The 23498-nt window shown below is 41.1% G+C and overlaps 1 protein-coding gene across 5 annotated transcripts in view; it reads left to right on the top strand.

Moving 5' to 3' along the window:
• The window catches only part of NCOA6 (nuclear receptor coactivator 6), a 55814-nt gene that overhangs the window by 6722 nt on the left and 25594 nt on the right, over window positions 1-23498 (top strand). For 3 of the 5 annotated variants that reach the window (XR_010825355.1, XM_066978389.1, XM_066978391.1), the window contains exons 2-9: window positions 8092-8244; window positions 8338-8612; window positions 10971-11126; window positions 11700-11822; window positions 13165-13293; window positions 14586-15401; window positions 18213-18359; window positions 19318-20437. Coding sequence is in view for 4 of the 5 variants with exons in the window: in XM_066978389.1 (XP_066834490.1) it covers window positions 8348-8612; window positions 10971-11126; window positions 11700-11822; window positions 13165-13293; window positions 14586-15401; window positions 18213-18359; window positions 19318-20437 (2756 nt within the window). In the remaining variant the exon portion in view is untranslated. Of the gene's footprint in view, window positions 1-724; window positions 829-8091; window positions 8245-8337; window positions 8613-10970; window positions 11127-11699; window positions 11823-13164; window positions 13294-14585; window positions 15402-18212; window positions 18360-19317; window positions 20438-23498 lie in introns of all 5 variants that reach the window. The other 2 variants (XM_066978390.1, XM_066978392.1) reach the window with 2 other exon arrangements.

Here is a 23498-nt window from a genome sequence, read left to right as displayed (position 1 = left end):
TTGGCTTTGAGTTTTGTTCCCTCGCCTGCTTTCTCACTGATGAGCAGGTTTGCATGTAGGCAGAAAATTTGCTTGAAAACCAGCACTGAGATGTTAGTATAAATCATCCTGATTTGGAGGGAGGCGTTTTGTTTTTGCTGAAGCCATTAGTTTTACTGCTCTGTTTTCATTACCTTGAGAGGTTTGAGTGCAACTTGATGAAACCGTGAACAGAAGCGTGTTCTGGGGATGGATTTGCCTCACTGTGTTGGCCATCTGCAATAAAAATGTCCATGTGAGACCTGAGGTGGTTGTGTGGGCTCATAATGTGCTTCTGGCGTGAGATTAGCAGGTTAGCCTGAGCTGGTTTAGGTGTCTGCTTATGAAAGGTGAAATGCATTGTAGTTGTGCCAGTTCCTTTTTTTTTTTTTGAAAATTAATTTAATCTAGAAGAGTTTATCTTGAAAAAGGACATTAGAGTATGATCTTTTTTCCAGCCAGAGGGAACTTACAGAAAGCATACAGTTTTTTTGCCTCTAACAGAAGGTTGGTTTTTCTAGATCCTTGTTCTTAGTGTTTGCTCTTAATACTTGAATATAGTAAGAAGCGCTATTATTATCGCTAAGGAGAGGGGTGGAATTTGCTGCAAAACTGTGTGTTAAAAAACGAGGTATTCACTGTGTTATATTGAGTATTTTTGTTACTTTGCTTCCTTGTCTTACCAAACATGATGGTTTTCTTTCAGGATTACATTTTTGGGAGTTACTGTTTAACAATGTTTGCCAGCTTGGAATTAACTGAAGACCTGTTGCATGCCACAAAATAACTGAAGTTGTGGAATTGGTTTTGGTAGGTAAAAAAAAAAAAAAAAGTATATGATGCCTTTGAATATTTCTTGTTCTTATATATTCTCCTTCAGACTGTCCGCTGCCTGCAGTGCTTGTGTGTGTTGGATGGGCAGGGCTGGGCTGTACTGAGAGCTGACTTCTCAGTTACCACGCTGGGCTACAGGTGTTTAATGTGAGGTTTCTAGCTGTTCGCAGCCTTCCTTCCAGAGAAGGACATCCAGCATGGGTTCACCAAGGGTAAATCGTGCCTGACCAATTTGGTGGCCTTCTAGGGTGGAGTGACTGCATCCGTTGACAAAGGAAGACCGACCGATGTCCTCTACCTGGACCTGTGTAAGGCCTTTGGCACGGTCCCACATGACATCCTGATCTCCAGATTGGAGTGATGTGGATTTGGTGGGTGGACCATTCAGTGGGTAAGGAATTGGCTTGAAGGCCATACCCAGAGAGCGGTGCTCAATGGCTCCATGTCCAGGTGGAGGCTGGTGACGAGCGGTGTCCCTCAGGGGTCTGTCCCTAGGACCGGTGCTGTTTAATATCTTTATCAACGACCCAGACAGTGGGATCGAGTGCATGCTCAGCAAGTTTGCAGATGACGCCAAGCTGAGCGGTGCGGTTGATACCAAAGAAGGAAGAGATGGCATCCAAAGGGACCTGGGCAGGCTGGAGAAGGGGGCCCACATGAACCGCATCAGGTTCAGCAAGTCCAAGCACAAGGTGCTGCACCTGGGCCAGGGCAGTCCCAGACATGAGTACAGGCTGGGAGAAGAACTTGCTGAGAGCAGCCCTGCAGGGAGGGACTTGGGGGTTCTGGTGGATCAAAAGCTCGACATGAGCCAGCAGAAGGGCAACTGCATCCTGGGCTGCATCGACAGAGGGGTGGGCAGCAGGTGGAGGGAGGTGATTGTGCCCCTCTGCTCTGCCCTGGTGAGGCGCTACCTGGAGCATTGTGTCCATGTTTGGGGCCCCCAGCACAAGAAGGATGTGGGGCTGTTGGAGCAGGTCCAGAGGAGGGCCACAAAGACGATCAGAGGGCTGGAGCACCTCTCCTATGGAAAAAGGCTGAGAGAGCTGGGGCTGTTCAGCCTGGAGAAGAGAAGGCTCGGGGGTGACTTCATCACAGCCTTTCAGTAGTCAAAGGGTACCTATAAAAAAGATGGAGAGTGACTCTTTGCTCAATCAGTTATTGACAGGACAAGAGGGGGAATGGTTTTAAACTAAAAGAGGGGAGATTTAGATTAGATGTAAGGAGCAAATTCTTCACTCAGAGGGTGGTGAGGCACTGGCACAGACTGCCCAGAGAAGCTGTGGATGCCCCATCCCTGAAGGTGTTCAAGACCAGGCTGGACGGGGCTCTGAGCAACCTGATCTAGTGGGTGGCGTCCCTATGGCAGGGGGGTTGGTACTGGATGGTCTTTGTGGTCCTTTCCAACCCAGGCCATTTTATGATTCTATGACAGTTGGGCTGCTTTCATGGTGTTATCTGTCTGTAATGCCAGAGTTTGAACTTCCATGTTGCTGGAACTCCCCCAAGCTGAATTGTTTTTAAAGGAAATGTATTGTATGTTTAAGTTTATTTTTAGGTATTCCTTTCACGTTATAACAGTGATTCTTAGCTGAATCTAATCTCATTCTGTAACGATATGGCACTTGCCTATTATCTACTTAAAAGTCTTTTCGCCAAAAGCAATTATGTAATTTTAGTCTTTGTATCATAGACGCACTGTGTGTGAATAGATGTGGTCACTGGTCAGATTTAACAAGCTCCAAGGTCACTGTGTTAGACAATAAAAACCGCGTACATGATTGTAGGAGGACAATACGTTGTTAACAAGTCTGCAGTAAGGACGGTGTTGTGATCAGGCTGTTCCTGGGATTTATAGGTGGCATGTTTTGAAAGTATGCCTGGGGGGGCGTGTGTGTATGTGATGTATTAAAGGAAAGCCATCTTCCTGACAGTATTCTGGCAACGCTAAACATCCTTCATTCCCATCCTGAAAAACTTGGTACCTTTATGTATTTTCTCCCTGACACCTAAAAGAAAGGAAACGAAAGCTTTCACTTGGATTATCCAAGGCATGGTTTTTTGTTGTTGTTTTGATTTCCTTTTATTCCTGTTAGGCTGTTTGAACAACATTTTTTCAATGAAGGCCGAGGCAAGGCGGGTTCTGTGTCCTTTGGGAGTCATGTCACTGTTTGCTGCTATCAGAGACGTTTTCTTCTCCTTCTCAGTTCTGGACTCCCTGAAGGTCTTGGTTGTAGTTTCGTTTCTGGACTGATTTTTCTTCTTGTTTCCAGCTTCAGCAGCTTTAAATAACAGCCGCTGTGGGGGTGAGGACCCTGCTCAGTGTTGGCTTCTGGCATCTGCTAAGGAATGACATCTGTCCATCCTTCCCTCTGGTTCTTCTGTGTTTGTGAAGACACTGCTGTCACCCTTTCCAAGCCTTTGTGTAACTCTGAGGAGTACTGTTTCAAGCATACGGCAGGATTTTAGTACCTTTATTTAATTGGGCTCCCTGCATATTTGTTTGAGAGGGTGCATGTTCTGTTGTGACATCAGTTGTGAAAGTGTTTATTCTGAGTTGTCCGAAATACATAAATAGCTTGTAAATCAAAAGACTGTGTCACAGCAAGGGCTTTGTTCAATATCTCCTCCAAGGTTTTTTTGTTTTACTTCACTTGTGTAGGTTTTACTTCATTTTGTGCATTTGCAATGAGGGGAAGAAAGCAACACGAGGGTTCAAGTTCTGTTTAACAAACAGATGGACATAACCCTAAGTTTGAATCAGTCAAGCTCATCTTGGCATGAGAATACCAGGACACCAGCTTATTTTTTCCCCAGACACCAGCACTTCCAGCTGGCAGTGCTGGCACTCCAGAGCCTGCTGTGTCCCTTGCTTGGGATGCTCCGGTCTCCGTGTGCCATCCCCTGCCACCTGCACCATGCTGCGGGTGCGTGGGCATTGGCCAGAAAACTGACACACTGCTGACGTTTTGGCTATTAGTCTGTTACCTTGCTATGTATCCTCGCCTCTCTTAATTCAGCAGCGCTTTTTTTTATTTAAGTAATCAGCAAATCCTATATAAGGCCAACCCTATTATGAACAGGTATAAGGCACTTCTCACGCTGTTTTAGCTTGCCACAGTCTGGGGTCGCAGGTAAGTGGTTGCCACGTGGTGGCACTGGGCTTGTGCTCAGTTTCCAGAAACAATTGTGTAAGGGGGGGAAATACGGAACTGGAAAGCTTAAAAAAAAAAAAAAAAAAAAAGAAACGGTGTGGGGACGGGAGGGAAGCCATCCTTGTTCTTTGAACACACAACGATATTCAGAGATGTGTTTGTGCTGCCGTGTAAGTGTGAAGGCTTGAGTTTATGAAATTTGTTGAGGTTCTGCACGCCCGTTGAAGTCTGATTTTTGCTCATTGGAGATGCTCTCCTAGGCTGCTAGAAGTTAATGTAGGTTACAGGAGTTATTGAAGGGCCAGTGTTTTACCTGTGCGTGCCCATGCCTAAAGGGCTTTCATGGTTTTTTTGGGGGGGTTTATGTGAGGAGTGCTGAATGAAGATCCATGCTAATTATGGTCATGGGATGGCTTGTGATTTGTGGGAGTCAAATTTATAACCAAGAGATTACAGAGTTTGTTAGCACGAGGGATGCAGCTGGGATTCATGTGGTTCCGAGATGGAAGACGTGTGGTGTTCTGCCTGAAGAGGAAGATTTTGCAAATCATTACTTCCTCCTGTCACAGCCAAGATAAATTGTACCTGAATATAGAAATGGACTAAACTGTGTGCCTCTGAGAGGGAGAGAAGGAGGTGGATGTGGCAGAGAGGGGCATGATGTGGGAAGTGCAAAAAGGGAGCCTCAGCTGCAAACCTGGATATAGTACCCTTACACAGAAAGTAAAATTTAAAGCTTATTCCTATTTTTTTCTTAATTCAAGCTTTCCCTGCAGTCCTGTGGTTTTCTGAATCAAATGAAACAAGACCTGTGGTCCTTCGGCATTTAGCAAACTGTATTTCAGTCTTTTTCATGAGGTGCCGTAATTTCAACAAATTATGGTGGATTTGTGCAGGTTGAGGTGAGACTGGTGGAATTCAGTCTAAGCTGCGGTGTTTTTGTGTGTTTTAAACTGCCACTGTAGCAGTCTGGGGTCTTCTGCTCTTTCACAGAGAAGATTGATGCTTCAGACGCTTTGATTCAAACTTAAAAAAAAAAAAAAAAAAAAGCTTTTGAAGAGTTTGTGTTTTTATAGGAAAAAAAATATTTCTATGGTGTTAGGGATTGTCAGAAATATTAATGTTTCTCACTGGAGATGGAACATACCCATCCTCCAAGTAATTGTGCTTTTTTCAGTGTTTAAAATCTTGTGTAATGAGCCAAGATCTCTCTTCCTGAATAGTTTATACAAGGTTTTTAGATTTTATTTTATTTTTTTTCCCAAAAAGGTACTGCTTATTTTACACAGGATGCTCCTTCAGGGCACGGAATGGTTGTGCTTTGTCCTTAAGAGATTGTTATTTGTGTAGGACTCCGAGTTCATTTCTTCTGGAAGTCAGTATATGTGTAATGAATAAAGCAAGGATGCAGAAAGAGAAGGAACTATCTCCTGGGTAGGGTAACCAACCCAGCCCATTGAGGAGCTTCTGTGTGACAGTCAAGTTAAATCAGCTTTTCACAGAAGGTTATCAATTGTCATTCCCATTTTCTGGGCACCTGATGTGAAACTGGAATTTGACTTAATGGAGCTGCTGAATGCTCAGACCTGTAAGTTAGACACAGAGGAGTCCTGGGAGAAAATAAAAGATTGAATTGTCTCAGCGTTCAGTTTGTCTCCGGTGTTGGTTTTTTTTTTTTTTAATTTTTATATCAGTTCCCCATTTTTAAAATTTCAGTGGTAACAATAATTTATGAAAGCACAGTGTAAACAGATCAGTGACTGTGAAATATTTTTACTTACCTTCAGTGCACGACTGCAGAAGAGTTTGGGATTACAAAATTAGATTTCCTTTTAATCCCAGATTTGAGTATTGTCCAAGAATGGGAGCCTGGTGCTGCACAGTGCGAAGAGAGTAACTGTATGTAAAATAGATTATTATTCGTTAATGCCATTTAGTCTGCGTAGTGTGGTGTAGGGTTGTAAGGGAGAATTAAAAATTGAGTTTTGTAAAATCGCAGCCCAATAAATGTGTGTGCAGAGAGCTGCCCTGGGGCTGTGCATCATGACTTTCGAGTGCTTGTTTCTTCATTTGGGGTGCTGTCCCTTCAGCAATGTTAGGAGAGTGTGCAAATAATGTAGGGCTGAATCGAAGCTTTTCTAGCACAGTTACCCTTTTGTATTATTATTATTTTTTTCCCAGCCCCTCTCTGCAATTCACCTTGAATCTCCGACTTGTGGTTTTAATTTGTGTTGGGAACTTGAACCTCTGCCAAAAACCCCAATCTGTATCCTATTTGATGGCATCTCATTCTGAGCTAAACGTTTGTGGTGCATCGTATTTAACACTGACAGCTTTGGAGTTATGAGGTCTTGACAGCCTTGCCTGTTGATTTGATTTGTTTTTGACAGTGGTGGTCAGGAGCAGGTCCCTTTTTTTAGCTTTGACATCAGCTTTGGCTCGTGATGGAGATGGTTTTAATTCTTTAAGAAATACTCACTAAGCATCGGGTGTGAGAGCAGAGGTAGGAGGCTGAGCTGCCTTGCATGGAGGAGTTCATCCTAGAGCCCTTGTCACGGTCTGCGGTGAAGTGGAGAAATGTGCGTCCTGCCTGTAAGTTGGTGTTGTTCACCGTGCTTGTAGGGATGACTTCTGTCTCAGGTTGTACTTCTGTGTAGATAACTATCATAATGTAACTAAACTCGCAGCTAAACTGAGGAAGTGTGGTCTGGACGATCAGGTGGCGAGGAGGACTGTGACCTGGCCGAAGGGAAGAAGCCAGAGGGTTGTGGTCAGTGGGATGGAGTCGAGCTGGAGGCCTGTATCTAGTGGAGTCCATCAGGGGTCGGTACTGGGACCAGTGTTGTTCAATATATTCATTGGTTACTTGGGTGAGGGAAAGGAGTGCGCCGTCAGCAAGTTTGCTGATGACACTAAACTGGGAGGAGTGGCTGACACGCCGGAAGGCTGTGCTGCCATCCAGCAGGATCTCGACAGGTTGGAGAGTTGGGCAGGGAGAAACGTAATGAAATATAATGAGGGCAAGTGTAGAGTCCTGCATCTGGGCAAGAACAACCCCTGGTACCAGTATAAGCTGGGGACTGCCCTGCTGGAAAGCAGTAAAGGGGTGAGGGACCTGGGGGTCCTGGTGGACAGCCGGATGACCGTGAGCCAGCACTGTGCCCTTGTGGCCAAGAAGGCCGGTGGAGCTGGGTCTCTTTAGCTTGGAGAAGAGGAGACTGAGGGGTGACCTCATTAATGTTTATAAATATGTAAAGGGTGAGTGTCAGGAGGATGGAGCCAGGCTCTTCTCGGTGACACCCAATGATAGGAGAAGGGGCAATGGGTGCAAGCTGTAACATAGGAGGTTCTGCTTAAATATGAGATGAAAATTTTTCACATTGAGGGTGACAGAGCACTGGAACAGGCTGCCCAGGGGGGTTGTGGAGTCTCCTTCTCTGGAGACTTTCAAAACCCACCTGGACGCGTTCCTGTGTGTGACCTGATCGAGGTGTTCCTGCTCCGGCAGGGGATTGGATTAGATGATCTTTCAAGGTCCCTTCCAATCCCTAACATTCTGTGATTCTGTAAAATTTATTGCAAAATCTAGATCTTTCATAAAGTAAAAAACATCAGGAGCGTGACGTGATTTACTGAATTCATTCTTATCTATGCTCAACAGGGAGATGGGGGGGAAGTTGTGGGCTGGCACAGGAGGAGTACATTTCAGGTAGTAATATGCATAAGCATCTGAGAACCACCTACATTTTTACAAGTTTTTATAAAGCAAGCATAGCATGCTTAAGATTTCCTTGGACATGAATAAAATAGTTGTCAAATGCTAAATATCTCCTGGTAAGAATGTTCTGTGGCTTTCCTTCTGCTTTGTTGTACAAAGTATCTGCAGTCTCTAAAGATAAATTTGGTGTTCCCCCACCTGTCTTTCTGTAATTGTAAGTATTACTGTGTGTTCCACAATTTCCTGGCAGGCAGGCATTGTAGCATTGATTCTGGGTGCTTTTTGTCCTCTGTACGATGTAGAGATGAATGTAATCGATTTTAATTTTTTTTTATTCCCCCCCCCATCTACCCAACTGTCATTTAGGTCAGCTGGAATACTGCTCAAGGCAGGTGTGGAAGGATTCCGTCAGGAAAACACTTCTGTTTGTTCTAGTGGACAAACAACTTGGCTACTGCAATGGCCACGGTTTTCAGAGTCCCACAGTTTGTCTCACAGGCCCTCACGCTGGGTCACCTGGTAGGTTTTCTGTCAGTGCTCTTTGCGTGCTGTTGAATGCCATAGTTAGTGTCTTTACACACTGTACTAACTGTTTTTTTCCCCCCTTCAAAGCATCTTCTTAATGTCTGACTGGCTCCCATTGTTGGACACAATGGTTTTGGATGATCTACCGAACTTGGAAGATACGTATGCCTCCTTGTACTCCTCAGCTATGGAAGACTTAGAGGTGGATTTTGATTCAGGACTGGAGGAAGATGAACTGAAACAGGAGGCTGCTCCTGAAGATTCCACAATCTTTGTAGCTTTTAAAGGAGATATAGGGGATAGAGACTTTGAGCAGAAACTAAGTGTCATACTGGAGAATGTGCCTGGCCTTTTACACATGGGTAATGTATTTCTTTATCATTTTTCAATTGTCCTTAAAATGCTTAATTACATAATCAGGGTGCTTTTAAAAAGAAGCTGATTATATTGTTTTCGAGTTACTTAGTTGGTAGTAAGATTTGTGGAGGTTGCTATTAGTGAGTTTGGGAGCTATGTTTCTTAAGCACAGAGTACAAGTTTTTGAAGTTAATTTATTGTTTCAAACTGATTTCATTAGTGAGTTCATTTATTCCTATTCAGTTCCAATGTTTTACTTGGTTTTTTTTTCTCTTTCATTTCCTTACATTACATAATGCTTTGTAGTGTGAAAGTGAAACCAGACTTGTTCAAACAGGACATGTTTTCTAATATCAAAACCATCCAATTTAAACTATTGCAGTTGAGAATAGATTTGCTCTGAAATAACTGTGCTAGTTCAAGTCAGCTGCTTTGCTGCTGCACTGACTTAACCTACGTGACTTTTTCAGAAGGGGGGCTATGGAGTGTTCTCATATGGCCCCGTGTGCCCACCGAGGTCTTGTAACAGGCAGCTCTAGCTAGTAAGTGACACAGGCTTTTAGGACAGCATCTTTTACCAGCACAGCTAGATTTGGAAAAAAGGTATCTGTCCACTGAAGGAAGGGATGCCATCCAAAGGGACCTGGGCAGGCTGGAGAAGGGGGCCCACGTGAACCGCATCAGGTTCAACAAGTCCAAGCGCAAGGTGCTGCACCTGGGTCGGGGCAGTCCCAGACATGAGTACAGGCTGGGAGAAGAACTTGCTGAGAGCAGCCCTGCAGGGAGGGACTTGGGGGTTCTGGTGGATCAAAAGCTCGACATGAGCCAGCAGAAGGGCAACTGCATCCTGTGCTGCATCGACAGAGGGGTGGGCAGCAGGTGGAGGGAGGTGATTGTGCCCCTCTGCTCTGCCCTGATGAGGTCCCACCTGGAGCATTGTGTCCATGTTTGGGGCCCCCAGCACAAGAAGGATGTGGGGCTGTTGGAGCAGGTCCAGAGGAGGGCCACAAAGACGATCAGAGGGCTGGAGCACCTCTCCTATGGAAAAAGGCTGAGAGAGCTGGGGCTGTTCAGCCTGGAGAAGAGAAGGCTCGGGGGTGACTTCATCACAGCCTTTCAGTAGTCAAAGGGTACCTATAAAAAAGATGGAGAGTGACTCTTTGCTCAATCAGTTATTGACAGGACAAGAGGGGGAATGGTTTTAAACTAAAAGAGGGGAGATTTAGATTAGAAGGTAAGGAGCAAATTCTTCACTCAGAGGGTGGTGAGGCACTGGAACAGGTTGCCCAGAGAAGCTGTGGATGCCCCATCCCTGGAGGTGTTGAAGGCCAGGCTGGACGGGGCTCTGAGCAACCTGATCTAGTGGGTGGCGTCCCTATGGCAGGGGGGTTGGTACTGGATGGTCTTTGGGGTCCCTTCCAACCCAGGCCATTCTGTGATTCTGTGAAGTTAGGAATGAGTTACTGACAGTCTTAAATGGCATGTTCTTAAATGGCATGTTCTAACAAAAACTTAGCACACTTTTTGTAAGTCTGCTGTCATAGTGGAAAACATAGCTGACTAAAATTTGAGCAAATGCTTCTTGTTTTCAGAAGGGCTTCCTGTTCAAAAAGCTTGAAACTGGAAGCTGAGAAATCTGTATTAGCAATATATATTTTAATGACCCTAAAAGGCATTTTGTAGCTATATTTTAGCTAGGTATCACTTAGAATAAATGTATTCAACATCACTGGTCTACCTTTTTTCTAATTCTCACCTGTTACTCTTAAAACAACTGATCAGCATAGAAACACTCATATGTAGAACAGGTTTACAAAAAATCTGTAGCTAAATATTTTGCACAACTTTAATATGGTTTTTGCAGTGGGTTGAACATACCTATTCAGAAAAGTTAAATAATATGGTATAAATTAATGAAATACAACTAGGCCTCTAGCACCTGCCTTCTGCAAAGAAGTTTCACAAGCATCTCGCAGAGTGAAATTAGTGTTTTCATTCTTGTATTCACTTATCTACGTAGTATACTAACAAATGTATTTTATCTGATTTATTAGGTATTCTGTCTTTCCAAAGTGGTTTATTCACAGAATATTTCAAATTTTGAGTAATATTGTCAAGTATTTGTGTTGCCTATTTTATTGTTTATAATTTGGGAAATTCTTATTTTGCTAATTTTTGGAAAGTACTTAAGTGGTTTGGCAGTATGAGTCACTTTACGTCTGTTCTGGAGAACTCTCCAGTATCTGAGACTAGCCTGGAATAGTTGTTCCAGATTTCTTTCAGATGCGCTTTTTTAACAAGTTATTTCACTATACTTTTTTGAAAACTGACTTTGCAGTGACTTTGACCTTTTTTCTTTTAAGAATCCAACCAGTTAAAACTGCAGAAGATAGAGCCTTGGAACAGTGTACGTGTTACCTTTAATATACCACGTGAAGCTGCAGAGCGGCTGCGGATTCTGGCTCAGAATAATAACCAACAACTTCGTGACCTGGGAATTCTCTCAGTTCAGATTGAAGGTATTTCACACCTAATTTATTTTCAAAGGCATTAATCTGCAAATATACTAGAATTTATGTATAGTCAACAAGTGACTTTGTGTACTTGGTTAATGTTGCAAAACTTTTAATTCAACAATTTGGAGAATAACTTCAATGAAAAGGTAGCTCAAGGCTTTTATTCTTCTGAGAATAGGTGTAATAATAGAAACAATGGCTGAAAATCCTCTTAGTGTTGGGAAGCCCCCTGAAAAATGTTTTTGTGAGTGCTACTAGCAAAATGTGCCCTTTTCTTTTTCGGGTTGTTTCATATGAGACTCCCTTAAAAACAAGTTTTACATGGGTTTCACAACTGAAATATCTGTGTTGTTCAAGATGAAACTGAGGGCATTTAATGTTTGTCGCAGCGTTGATTTTTCTTAAAATTGAAACACTAATAATAAAGGTAGTCTGCATAACTGTCCTTCTAAAGTGCATATTATTGGTAAAGTTTGTCCTTCCTTCCTTTAAATCTTTTAAATGTCCTTTTGAAATTGTCTGCATTCTGCTTTCCTGTATATCATTCAGTTCCCCCAAATTGTGTGTTACTTCCAGGGGAAGGTGCTATCAATTTAGCTTTAGCTCAAAATAGAAGCCAAGATGTCCGAATCAATGGGCCCCTGGGAGCAAACAACTCAGTACGAATGGAAACAGGATTTCCCATGCAAGGGGGACAAGGTAAATTTTTATTTATTTAGTTTTATACAGTTTGAAATTTAATAAGCTTATTGTGAAATTTCACTAGTTACAGCAATTATGATTCACAGAATTATAATTGCCATTAAACTATCCTATTTTCTTGTTTCCGTACTGTCAAACTATGTCTGATATTACATAAACGGTTGGCTGCATTGTGCCCCACAAATGTTGGGAGTGATTTGGATGTGGGTTCTTTTTTGATTTTTTTCTATAAAGGCTGTAAAATCACTTTAGTATAGTCAACTTGCTTCGTGCACAAATTATCACACTTTTCTGTCTTATGAAAATGAGCATAAGCCTTTATTCAATGCACAAAAATAAGCTATTTTAGATTAAATCTCTTATTGGGGGAGGACAGGACACTCATTACTGTTAGTCTCTCTTTATTTTCAGATAAACTTTTGAGATCTGATCATAGAGAATGAGTTTTCTTGGACAACTGTAGTTTTATCAGATGGTAAATTTTTATATGCATGATAAGTAATTTTTAATTACAAAAGTCAGATTTCATGAAGAGTTGAAAGAAAAACATGATATTTTCTTTCAATAGCTGAGTAAAAGGCAAGATAAACTAGTTAGTATCTTAGTAAATAGGATTTAATGCAGTTAAAATACTGAGACCATTTTTGACAGTTTAAGATACATGTGTGGCTGTTGGTGGAATGAATGGAAATAACATTTTACCTGATTAAACGGTAGTTTAAATCATTGTGCTTAGCAAAGAACATAAAATATTTAAAGGAAGTTTTACGTTGAAGGCAGTTGCTCTGATCTTCCTTGTGATGATCATGAGCTTCATTTCCTGCATACAGATAAACAATACAAATAAAACAATTTAACCAGCAGGTCAACAATATAAACCGTTTACAAGATAGCAGCCTTTGTAAAAGAAACAATGAATCTGTTTACTTTTACAATGAATCAATTACTTTCTACTATCAGATTTTGCAAAAACCTAGTACATGCGTAACTTTGACAGTATTATCACTTGGTGGCAAGTGACTGTAGTGGCTAGTCAGACAGGAAACTGTCTCAATTGGGGAGTCTCAATTCACAAGTAGGCAGTGTTTTGTTCTATAGCCTTCAAAAGGCTTGGTGCTAAAAGAACAGCTTCAGTATGATGATCACTTCGTTTATTCCAGAGAATCTAAACTTTGAGGCAGAGATCTGTGTCCTCAGGTTATTTTGGAGGAACAATTTGTCTAAACTGACTTCTCTATAAAGACATGTTTTATTAACAAAGCAAAAATTTTAAAACTCTTTTGTATGTAAAACTGCAATACTTGATAATATGTATTGTGGCTTTTTTTTTTTTTTTAAGGTTTAATAAGAATGAGCAATGCCGCAGCTGTCATGATGTCCCAGAGTGGAAATGTGCCCTCCTCTATGGTGGCAAGTGGTGCTAGTACTGAGCTGCAGCCAAGAACACCTAGACCTTCCTCACAGCCAGGTGGTAACAGTTAGTCGTAACACTGACCTTTGCCTGAAAATATTCTTTCTTTATTTTTATTTTTATTTTTATTTTTATTTTTATTTTTATTTTTATTTTTATTTTTATTTTTATTTTTATTTTTATTTTTATTTTTATTTTTATTTTTATTTTTATTTTTATTTTTATTTTTATTTTTATTTTTATTTTTATTTTTATTTTTATTTTTATTTTTATTTTTATTTTTATTTTTATTTTTATTTTTATTTTTATTTTTATTTTTATTTTTATTTTTATTTTTATTTTTATTTTTATTTTTATTTTTATTTTTATTTTTATTTTTATTTTTATTTTTATTTTTTCTTCAGCATATGTACTTGTAAATGAACTATGGAGTTGCCCTGCATTATTTCCTTTGCCTTTTCTGAGAGTTGCTCTTTCTGGGGAACCCTCCCTGCCCCTATTAATATGGTAACACTTGTCAGATAATTTGGGTATCTAAAAGTCACCAGGTTGCTTGTTATTTTGTTCAGATGCATTGCATAGTGGCAGTACCTTTTGCTAGGAGAGCTCTAGAGCTGTTATGACTGAGCTTTTTGTTAAGGAAGGGATTGGTTGAATGCGAGGCAGGTAGGAAGCAGTTGCATTAGACTGAGGAAAAAATGCTTTTCCAGGAGTAGATAAACTGGAAGCTTAAAGTGTGGGGATTTTGTGGGGTGTAGGCGCTGGGGGTTGTATGTTCAGTTTTGTTTTGTTTTTTCTTCATAATTTTGGTAGTAGAAGCTAATTGCATTTTGGGACTATAGAAAAAGAGGAGGTTATTACTTCTCCCTCAGTAAAAGGGTGGTAATACTTGCCAACTTCTATAGAACTTTGCAGTATTTATTTTTACATTGTTTTGTGGTAAATGTTTTAAATATTTTGTGAATGCTAGCTTATGATACTGTCTTAATTCATTGTTATGCCACATTTTTTAGTTGGTAGAAATAATGCTGCTAGTAATTTGTATTATTCTACCAATAAGTATGTAGAAGGCTTATGTTTGTAGGAACAAGTGCAGTGGAGTTACCGTGTTTTATTTGAGAGGTTATAAATTCATGAGACCTTCTCAGGATTCCCAGACACTTTGAAAACTTTCCGAGCATTGCCTGCTCTGTCTATTGGAGAAATTGGAACACTGGAGCATTTTGTTAGACCTTAACTTCAGCAGAGTGAGCATATGCAAGCAAACAATCTATCCTTTCTTGTTTTGTGGTGTTTTTTTGCCTACAGTAGGTCATTTACTTTCTTACTTTTCTTTGCTATTTTAATAGATGCAATGGACCCACTTTTATCTGGGCTAAATATCCAGCAGCAAAATCATCCATCTGGATCTTTAGCTCCGCAACTCCATCCAATGCAGTCAGTTCCTGTAAACAGGCAAATGAACGCAGCCAACTTTCAGCAATTGCAGCAACAAACACAGTTGCAGACACGTCCTCCGCAGCCCCATCAGCAGCCACAGCAGGGTATTCGACCTTCATTTACTTCACCAGCACAGGTTCCAGTTCCCTCTGGCTGGAACCAGCTTCCTTCAGGAGCACTTCAGCCTCCTCCAACCCAGGGAGCACTGGGTACATTGACAGTAAACCAGGGTTGGAAAAAGGCCCCATTGTCTGGACAAATGCAGCAGCAACTTCAAGCAAGACCATCTCTAGCCACAGTACAAACTCCTACTCATCCTCCACCTCCATATCCTTTTGGAAGCCAGCAAGCTTCCCAGGCTCACTCAAACTTTCCCCAAATGAGCAATCCTGGCCAGTTTACTGCTCCTCAAATGAAAAGCCTTCAGGGAGGGCCCTCACGGGTTCCTACACCACTACAGCAACCCCACCTGACCAACAAATCTCCTGCTTCCTCACCCTCCTCCTTCCAGCAGGGATCTCCTGCATCATCTCCAACAGTTAACCAGACGCAGCAGCAGATGGGACCAAGGCCTCCCCAGAGTAGCACACTTTCCCAGGGATTTCAGCAGCCTGTCAGTTCTCCCAGTCGTAATCCTATGGTGCAACAGGGGAACGTACCCCCCAACTTCATGGTGATGCAGCAGCAAAACCAAGGTCCACAAGGTTTGCACCCTGGCTTAGGAGGTAAGAAGTACTGAGACAGTCTTTTATTTTACAAGGAAAAACATAAAATGGCTAGGTTACTGTTCCTTCTGAAAAGATCCTTGAAGAGACAAAATAAAGACATATATTGTCTATGGATAAGGTGGGTGTGGGTGAATTAGCGTCAGTGTTACTTCAGTTCTACTACCTAGCTCTCTGTAATAATCTAGAAGTAAACTCTTGGCCACTGCAGAAAGAAATTGCTGTATGCAGTTGCTAGTTATGACTCCCAGTCATCCTCTTGACAGTTCTTTCACTGCCTTACAGCAAGTTCAGGATATTCAGAGATGTTTTGGGTTGGTTGTTTTAATGTTGCTTTTTTGTTCCTTTTGAGAAAGAGAAAGTGTGACAAAAACAAATGAACCTTTTCTTTTTCTCTTCAGCTTCCTCTGTCACCACTTACATTTTCTGCTACAGAAGTGAGGCTTTATTTTGCATTTTCCCTTCTAAGTTGTGTGTACATCTTGTCTTTATTTGTCATCAGTTTCTTCCCATACAAAAGAGGAAAGAGCTATTACTGCTATGGTAATTTACTCCCTGCACTAAAATGAGGAGGTCAAAGCCTGTTTTCACTTCCTCTTTGGTTGTGTGGTCTTTAGTTTTCTCCTTGGACCTCTGCACTCACATCTTTGCCTTATTGCTCTTAGAAGGCTTCTGTAACAGTGAAAGAATTTCATTTGTCAATCCAAAGATCTCTTGTGTCCTTGTTTTTCTTTTTCCCTTGTGAGCCTTTTCTAGTACTGTGCCTGACTTCTTCTAGCACTTTCTCTCTCTCTCTCTCAAAATATTCATTTATTCATCTTTCTCTTGAATGGCTGCTCTCAGATACTTGTACACAAGCTCTTGCTTAAGTCTTTAAAATTTTTTCTTTCCATACATGTAAAACATAAGCCATATTCTTTGTCCACCAATACACACAGTACTGTCTGTATTTTAGTTTCCTTTATTTTCACATTGCATATCTGAAATCTGTAAGAAATACCTATTTTTTGGTCCACTGATTTAGGCAAGTGTCCTGTGTCTTCACTGTCTGCATCATGGATCTCATTTGAATTTGGATGAGTTTGTTTTACGTGAATTGTCTTAGTTTCAGGGTTTCCCTCTTCCAAACTGTTCTTAGGGTCTGCCAGCACCCTGTACTTCCTATATCTTCTCTTGTCTCCATCTTCAAACTGTTACTGTTTGAAATGTCACATTTCTTTACAGTTTTGTCTCACTAACTACATATCCCCAGTCAGGAATCACTATCCTCTAGGTAGGGTAACCCTGACCTCTAGATAGCATATAATCTGGGTTCTCTTTACTTTCTACGTAAACCTACTATAGACAAAATCCTGCTTTTGCTTTATTAAAAAATAATACCCCAAATAAACTATCAGAATATGTTCTTTTGGACTCACTCTAGACCTTATTGCTAAAATCAGTAATCCTCATCTGATTTAAAAAGACAGGATTCTGTTGATTTCAGTAAAGCTATGGTATCTTCCACTTGTGGAGGATTTTTGCCTGGCTTCTGTCCATACTCGTGTCCATGCTTAAGCTGTGTTTAGGGATCTTTCAATTTTTTTAGCTATCTTGCCTTCAAACACTTTCATTTCACATAGTTAATTTTGCAAATCAGAATTTTTATTAGATTGAGAATAGGCCAAATTAACATTTTTTTTCTCAATTCAAGCATTTCTGTACGCAGAACTTTCCTAAAAGGTTAGCAGAACTAAAACTGTAGTTCTGTGAGGTGATGCTTGAAGAACTATTTATTCCCTATTTGCAGATGTACCTTGCGTTTGACCTGTAAACTTGATTATCTTAAAGTATTAATTGTAGAACTAAGACCAGCTCACTTTACATAAGCAATACAGTAAAGTGTGTAAGGAGGCTGTAACCACAGAACCAAGGTTAAATTCTGTCTGTGGATAAGAAAAATGCAGGAGGACAAGGTTCCTTCTAGGTCCGTGGCACTATCTGTGTGATGGTGAGTTAAAAGAAGCGGGTTCTGTTAAAGTTGTGTTAAAGTGGGTTCTGTTTATGCTGCTGCTCATGTTGGTAGGCACAGTGACGGTTTTGCTCTCTGTCCTAGAGCAGCAGTGGTGTTTTGATGTGTCAAGGTGTGGACATTGTGCCAGATACAGACCTGTTAGGTCTCTGTCTGGCTATTGGAATAGCAGGGTTACTTGTCTAAAGCTGGGACTTGCTGCAGCCTTTCTGGACTCTGGAGAGCCCCATGCTCTCTCATTACTCTGGAGATTTCTCAACCCATTTTGGGTGGAAGAGTTATTCTGAGTGTGCGTACACACACCAGTAGTGCAAAGGAGCGCTAAAAAGCGTGTACTTGTGTGTTATGGTGAGAGTTCCTGTTGAGAAAATAAAAAAATGGAATAAAAATACAAGATATTTGTGTTTGTGTACATGGATTCAGTTAAGGGCCTGATCAGAGATGAGATGCAATAGAGAAGAAAACAGTGAACTATGTTACTTGAATTTCTAATTTCTAAAAAGTCAAAGTTTTCCCTTTTCCATGGGGTTAATTTTGTACTTAAACCAGAAGCAGAATTACATTTTGAACTGAGTAATAGTGGCTTGTTAGGCAGAACTATTGCACAGATGAGAACTGTAAGCATGCCTTCAGTGCGTTTCGTATATTGGCAAAAAACTGCTTTCTGCCTAAACCAGTAATGTGACAGTACAGATTCAAAGGTATTTTTCCTATTGTAATCCAGTTATAGATTTTTTTTCCTTTCTTTCTTCTTTCTTCCTTCTTTTCATACTTACTAATAAAAAAAATCTTGTATTAAGGAATGCCCAAGCGCCTCCCTCCTGGGTTCCCTTCAGGCCAGGCTAACCAGAGCTTCATGCAAGGTCAGGTGCCTTCCACAGCACCAGGAACACCGGTGAACAGCGGAGCTCCGCAGCTACAAACTAGCCAAACTGTGCAGCACGCAGGTCTGTTTGGAACTAGTTTTTCCTCATTTTTTTCTTTTTTTGTAGAAAACTATGCTTATACTTGTGTAACACAATTACTAAAACATTAAATTCTTGCCAGTAATAGAGAGTTTTAGCTACCTGGGGCTGAAAGTGCTGCAGCGGTGTGCTGTGCGTATTGTTAAATGAGGAAAATTAAAACGGGAGGCTGCTTGTGGTTTGCAAACAACCCAAGTATTATTGCTTAGGACTGCTATACTAGGATCCAGAAGTATCCATTTAGAAATTAAATAGAAGTAGTGTTGACAATTGAAGACTAAGGGTAATAAGATACAACATAAAAGGAACTTCTTGTCCAGAAAAAAAAAGATGTTATCTTAGAAACAGAAATAAAAATATAATAAATAAATAAAAAGCTCTTCTGATTTGAAAAGATTATTAGTTCATTCAAAAGCTTTGGAAGTCTGCTTACAGACAGTCCTGTAAAAATGAAATCTTTAGTTCACAAATGCCTCCATTTAACAATTCTGTTATTAGCCTTTCATCTGGATTATGGATACCCTGATAACGTCATGTCATCACTATTGTGTGTGTATTTATTTTGCAACCCATTCTAAAACAGCCTCAATTTTGAAGCTTAGTTTAGTTGGGAATTGTTCCATTGAGTTAGGTGCTATTGTGGAATATTTTTAAACTTACGTGCAGGTAAGGCTTACCAGGAATTTCAATCATTCTGCAGTGTCATATGTACGTGACGTGCCAGGCTAAGTGTTTGTTTTGAAGTGCCAGTATGGTCTTCTCTTTTGACACCTAACGTTTATCTGTAGCATCAAACATCATAGCATAGGACTGCAAATGTGTCAGATATCCTAGCTTTCATTAGAAAATAGAGGAAAATAATTTTGGAGTTCTACTCAACATCAGATGTGAAAACTTTATACCACTCCAACTGTTTCCTAATTGGCCTTTTTTATTAAAGGTGGCCAAGGATCTGGACCTCCTCAGAATCAGATGCAAGCACCACATGGCCCACCAAATATGATGCAGACCAATTTAATGGGACTTCATGGAACTATGAACAACCAGCAGACTGGTGCTAGTGGGGTGCCACAAGTTAACATGGGCAACATACAGGGACAGCCACAACAAGGACCACAGTCTCAGCTTATGGGAATGCATCAGCAAATCGTATCCTCACAAGGACAGATGGTAAACATTCAGGCTCAGGGATCGCTGAACCCTCAAAACCAGATGATACTTTCTCGAACTCAGCTCATGCCGCAAGGCCAAATGATGGTAACACCACAGAACCAAAATCTTGGCCCTTCACCCCAAAGGATGACCCCGCCCAAACAGATGATTCCCCAGCAGGGACAACAGATGATGTCTACACACAATCAGATGATGGGACCTCAAGGCCAGGTCTTGTTACAGCAAAACTCGATGATGGAACAGATGATGACCACTCAAATGCAAGGAAATAAACAGCCTTTTAATACTCAAAACCAGTCCAATGTTATGACGGGGCCAGCTCAACTGATGAGAGGACCAACCCCAAACATGCAGGGTAACATGGTGCAGTTCACTGGGCAGATGATGGCACAGCAAGGCCCTGTGAACGGTAACCCTTCTCAGGTTATGGGGATGCAAGGGCAAGTTTTAAGACCTACTGGACCTGGCACCCACATAGCTCAGCAACTTGGGGATACTACTACAACAACTAATAATGATGTGAACTTGACACAGATGTTACCTGATGTTCCTGTGCAGCAGCCAAACATGGTGCCTTCCCATATGCAAGCAATGCAAGGAAACAACAGTGCTTCGGGGAGTCATTTCTCTGGCCACGGACTGCCTTTCAGTACTGGGTTTAGTGGAACGCCAAATGGGAATCAGATTTCCTGTGGACAGAATCCTGGTTTTCCTGTCAATAAAGATGTCACGCTCACAAGTCCTCTCTTGGTTAACCTTCTACAAAGTGACATATCGGCAGGACACTTTGGTGTGAACAACAAACAAAATAATCAGAATGCCAATAAGCCAAAAAAGAAGAAGCCTCCAAGGAAGAAGAAAAACAATCAACAACTGGAACAGACAAAGTAGGTGTAATATCACATTGGTTTTATATGGGACCTGGGAAAGTCCTGCTGGCAACTTGTCAATATTTTTTTCAGCAAGCATGCAGTGAGCCCTGTATTATTTCATATGTTAGCAATTTCTCTTAAGCGTTAAATGATAGTGCCATGGCAAGTCTGCCCCTAGAAAGTTCATTCATGATAAAGAAAAAGATGCAAACATCCTAGTTCAGTTATAAATCTATTCAAAACAGCAATGTTCACTACATTTACTGGGTAGAGGAGGTATAGAAGTTGTTTTAAAATGTCAGTGGACACATGGGGCCGTGGCCTTTGGAGAGGAGGCTGCCGTTCTCGGGCAGTCTTGACAGCCACCATCAAAGGTTGGGAAGTACTTTCAGCTTTCAGAAGAGTTATAAACCTCTGTATTACGATGTGCTGTATAGACTGGGGCGGGGGGGGGGGGGGTGTTTTCTGAGATGCGTGTATATCTGTGTGTTTCTGCTTGGGACCGAGTTGTACTTCTCTTTTAGTTGAAGCTGCAGCTAGGAGTTCGAGTATGGTGCTCTCTGGTATGGGGATAACAAGCCCAAGCAATGCTGGCCTTCCTGCCCTAGGATAGGCTAAGAGGAAAGAAAAGCCACAAGCCTTGAGAGAGAACCTGCAAATGCAACAGTAATTGAGAGAAAATGAACATATCAATGTAGTAGAAATACAAGATTGCTGAATCTTTTGATTCTTCTTTGACTGGTATATTTTGTTGGCCCGCTGTGATCTTTTGTTGTTGGCAGTGTATTAATGCCAGCACAGGGTGGTTGACTACTGCTGCTGTATCTTTGTTCAGCTAAAATGAGTATGTAGGCAGATATGCTATATCTAATTATGTACTATATATATATATATATATAAGCTTTGGCTGCAGGTGAGCCACAGGGTCATTGACAGGAATCCACAGGAATCCATGTGATGAAATGTCTTTTTTTTTTTTTCTCCCAGTTCACTTTAGGAAAGAATGGAAGAACTGCACAAATTTACAACACAAGAATATCCAAATTTGCATAACCTGTTGCAAGTGATCTTTTGTGACAGTCCTTAACTATGTTAATTCTGTAGTACTGTAAAATGCAAGAGCTGTTACTTGTATTTTGGCGGTGTAGAAATGCTGCATAGAGAAGGTAAAGCAAAGCATGCTGGTTTAAGAGACTCTGAAAAAAGTCTTTCAAATACCTGCTATTTCATTGTATGTATGAGTGATGGTATGGCCTGCAAAACAGGCCTTATGATTTCAGATTAAATCATCACAAATTAATGTGTACACAATCTATGGAGAAACCTTGTTTAAGTAACTTGGGACCAAGTGGCCAAAACATGTGTAGACTACAACACTGGTGTCTTGGAAACCATAACTGAGGTAGCACTTCTTTTGCAGCGCCTAACCCGTGATGCATCGTCAGCTTCTGGAAGGCGTAGAGCAGGGCTCCTTCCAGCTGCGACACGAGGAGCAGGGTAGGGACCTTCCCAAGGCAGGACGCGGTGCAGCACCGAGCTTCTGGCTGGGCTAGTCTTCGCTTATGTGGAAGGGAGGTGTGTGAGGGCACGTAGGTGTCTTCATTTTGGCATTCCAGAAATTTGAGTGCAGTTAATCTGGCAAGAGGGGCTTTTAACAGTTTATTGCAAAAGGTAGTGTAGTGTGGTCCATGTTTAAAGAATACGAGTCGTAGCAGAACAGTGGAACACGTCTTTCTGCTTTCAATCCGCAAACCCCTCAGAAAATTTTGAATAAAAGTAAACATACTTTTGTTTGTTGTTCACCAAACCCTTAAAGCTGTCCAGATATCTTTATAACAGTATCAATGTCTTACTTTTCTTTCAATCAAAAATGTTCTCGTTGCATAATGCTACCAACACCGATTTGTAGTACTGGTAGGCACTACTGATCGTTTGCAACAAAGTAAAATATGCAATCCTTGTGTCATTATTCATCATCTGTGTCTTTCATGGAAAGCCAGTTCTTTTTGCCCCAAATTAGATGCAAAAATGGCCATGTATTTCTAGGAGGGAAGGTCTGGTGCTATGTGTAGAAATAAACTGCTTCAATTCTAAATAGATTTCAATAAAATAATAGCAATCACTGCTGTATTGCCATGGAAATCACAAAGGGTTCAGAGGGAGCAGAAGAGTTTGCACTCTATTCTGAAAAGAAAATCCATTAATCATTAAAGAAAAGCCTGATTATGTTTGTTCTCATTGGTCTTTCTGATGATTACCCAGCTTCGGTGTGGCCTGGGAATATCAATAAATGGATAGATAAAGTTCCCTTGAGCTTACAAAGCCCCAGAAGGCTCTTTGCTTGTTAGAAAGTTTTCAAAATAAGAGAAGCCTAAATTAAAGTTTTTCCTATTGAGCCCTAAAAATTTAAAAGAATTTCTAGCTCATAAATGATGCTTTTAATGAGATTTCTGCTTACTTAACAAAAGAAATACTACTTTCTACTTCTATCACTTTGATTTTCAGTGAACTTTCTCCTGGCATTGTTATTTGCAGAATAATGTGTTTGTCACCTGATACGGATTAGCATTTTGTTTCTTAACTGGCTGTGTGTTAATCCCTCTGTCCTCGCAGGAGCATTCAGAAGGGTGTTATCCTCGTAAATGGGTTAGAGTGAAAAGGTGAGACTGTTCTCCAGCAAAAGAAGGGAGACTGCAGTGCAGACCAAGTTGAAGCTGGTCACGATTCCTTCCTGCCTCACTCACTGTCTGCATCCTTGGCACAGTTAGCCAAGCTCAGCGCTTACCTAGCTCGGAACTGCGGATTCTTTTAAGTCTGACTTGGATCAATACCTTTTGTATCAGAAACAAATAGGTGCTTCTCATCACGGCTTCTCTGTAGTTATTCTTCAGAATTGTAGAATTCAAAGCAGCAAACCTTGTTTGGAAATGCAGCTAACTTGATAATGACACTAAAAATGATTCAGTTTTTGTTGTTGTTAGAAATTGTTGTGGAGTTGCAATAATACAGCAGTACCATTAATGAAACGGTTTGTAGGCTGGGCCATATGGGAATGTTAAATGGGGTAAGTGTACTA

This window comes from Anser cygnoides, chromosome 16 (genome assembly GCF_040182565.1).
Source record: "Anser cygnoides isolate HZ-2024a breed goose chromosome 16, Taihu_goose_T2T_genome, whole genome shotgun sequence".
In the NCBI taxonomy this organism is placed as follows: domain Eukaryota; kingdom Metazoa; phylum Chordata; class Aves; order Anseriformes; family Anatidae; genus Anser; species Anser cygnoides.
This window is presented reverse-complemented; position numbering and strand designations above follow the sequence as displayed.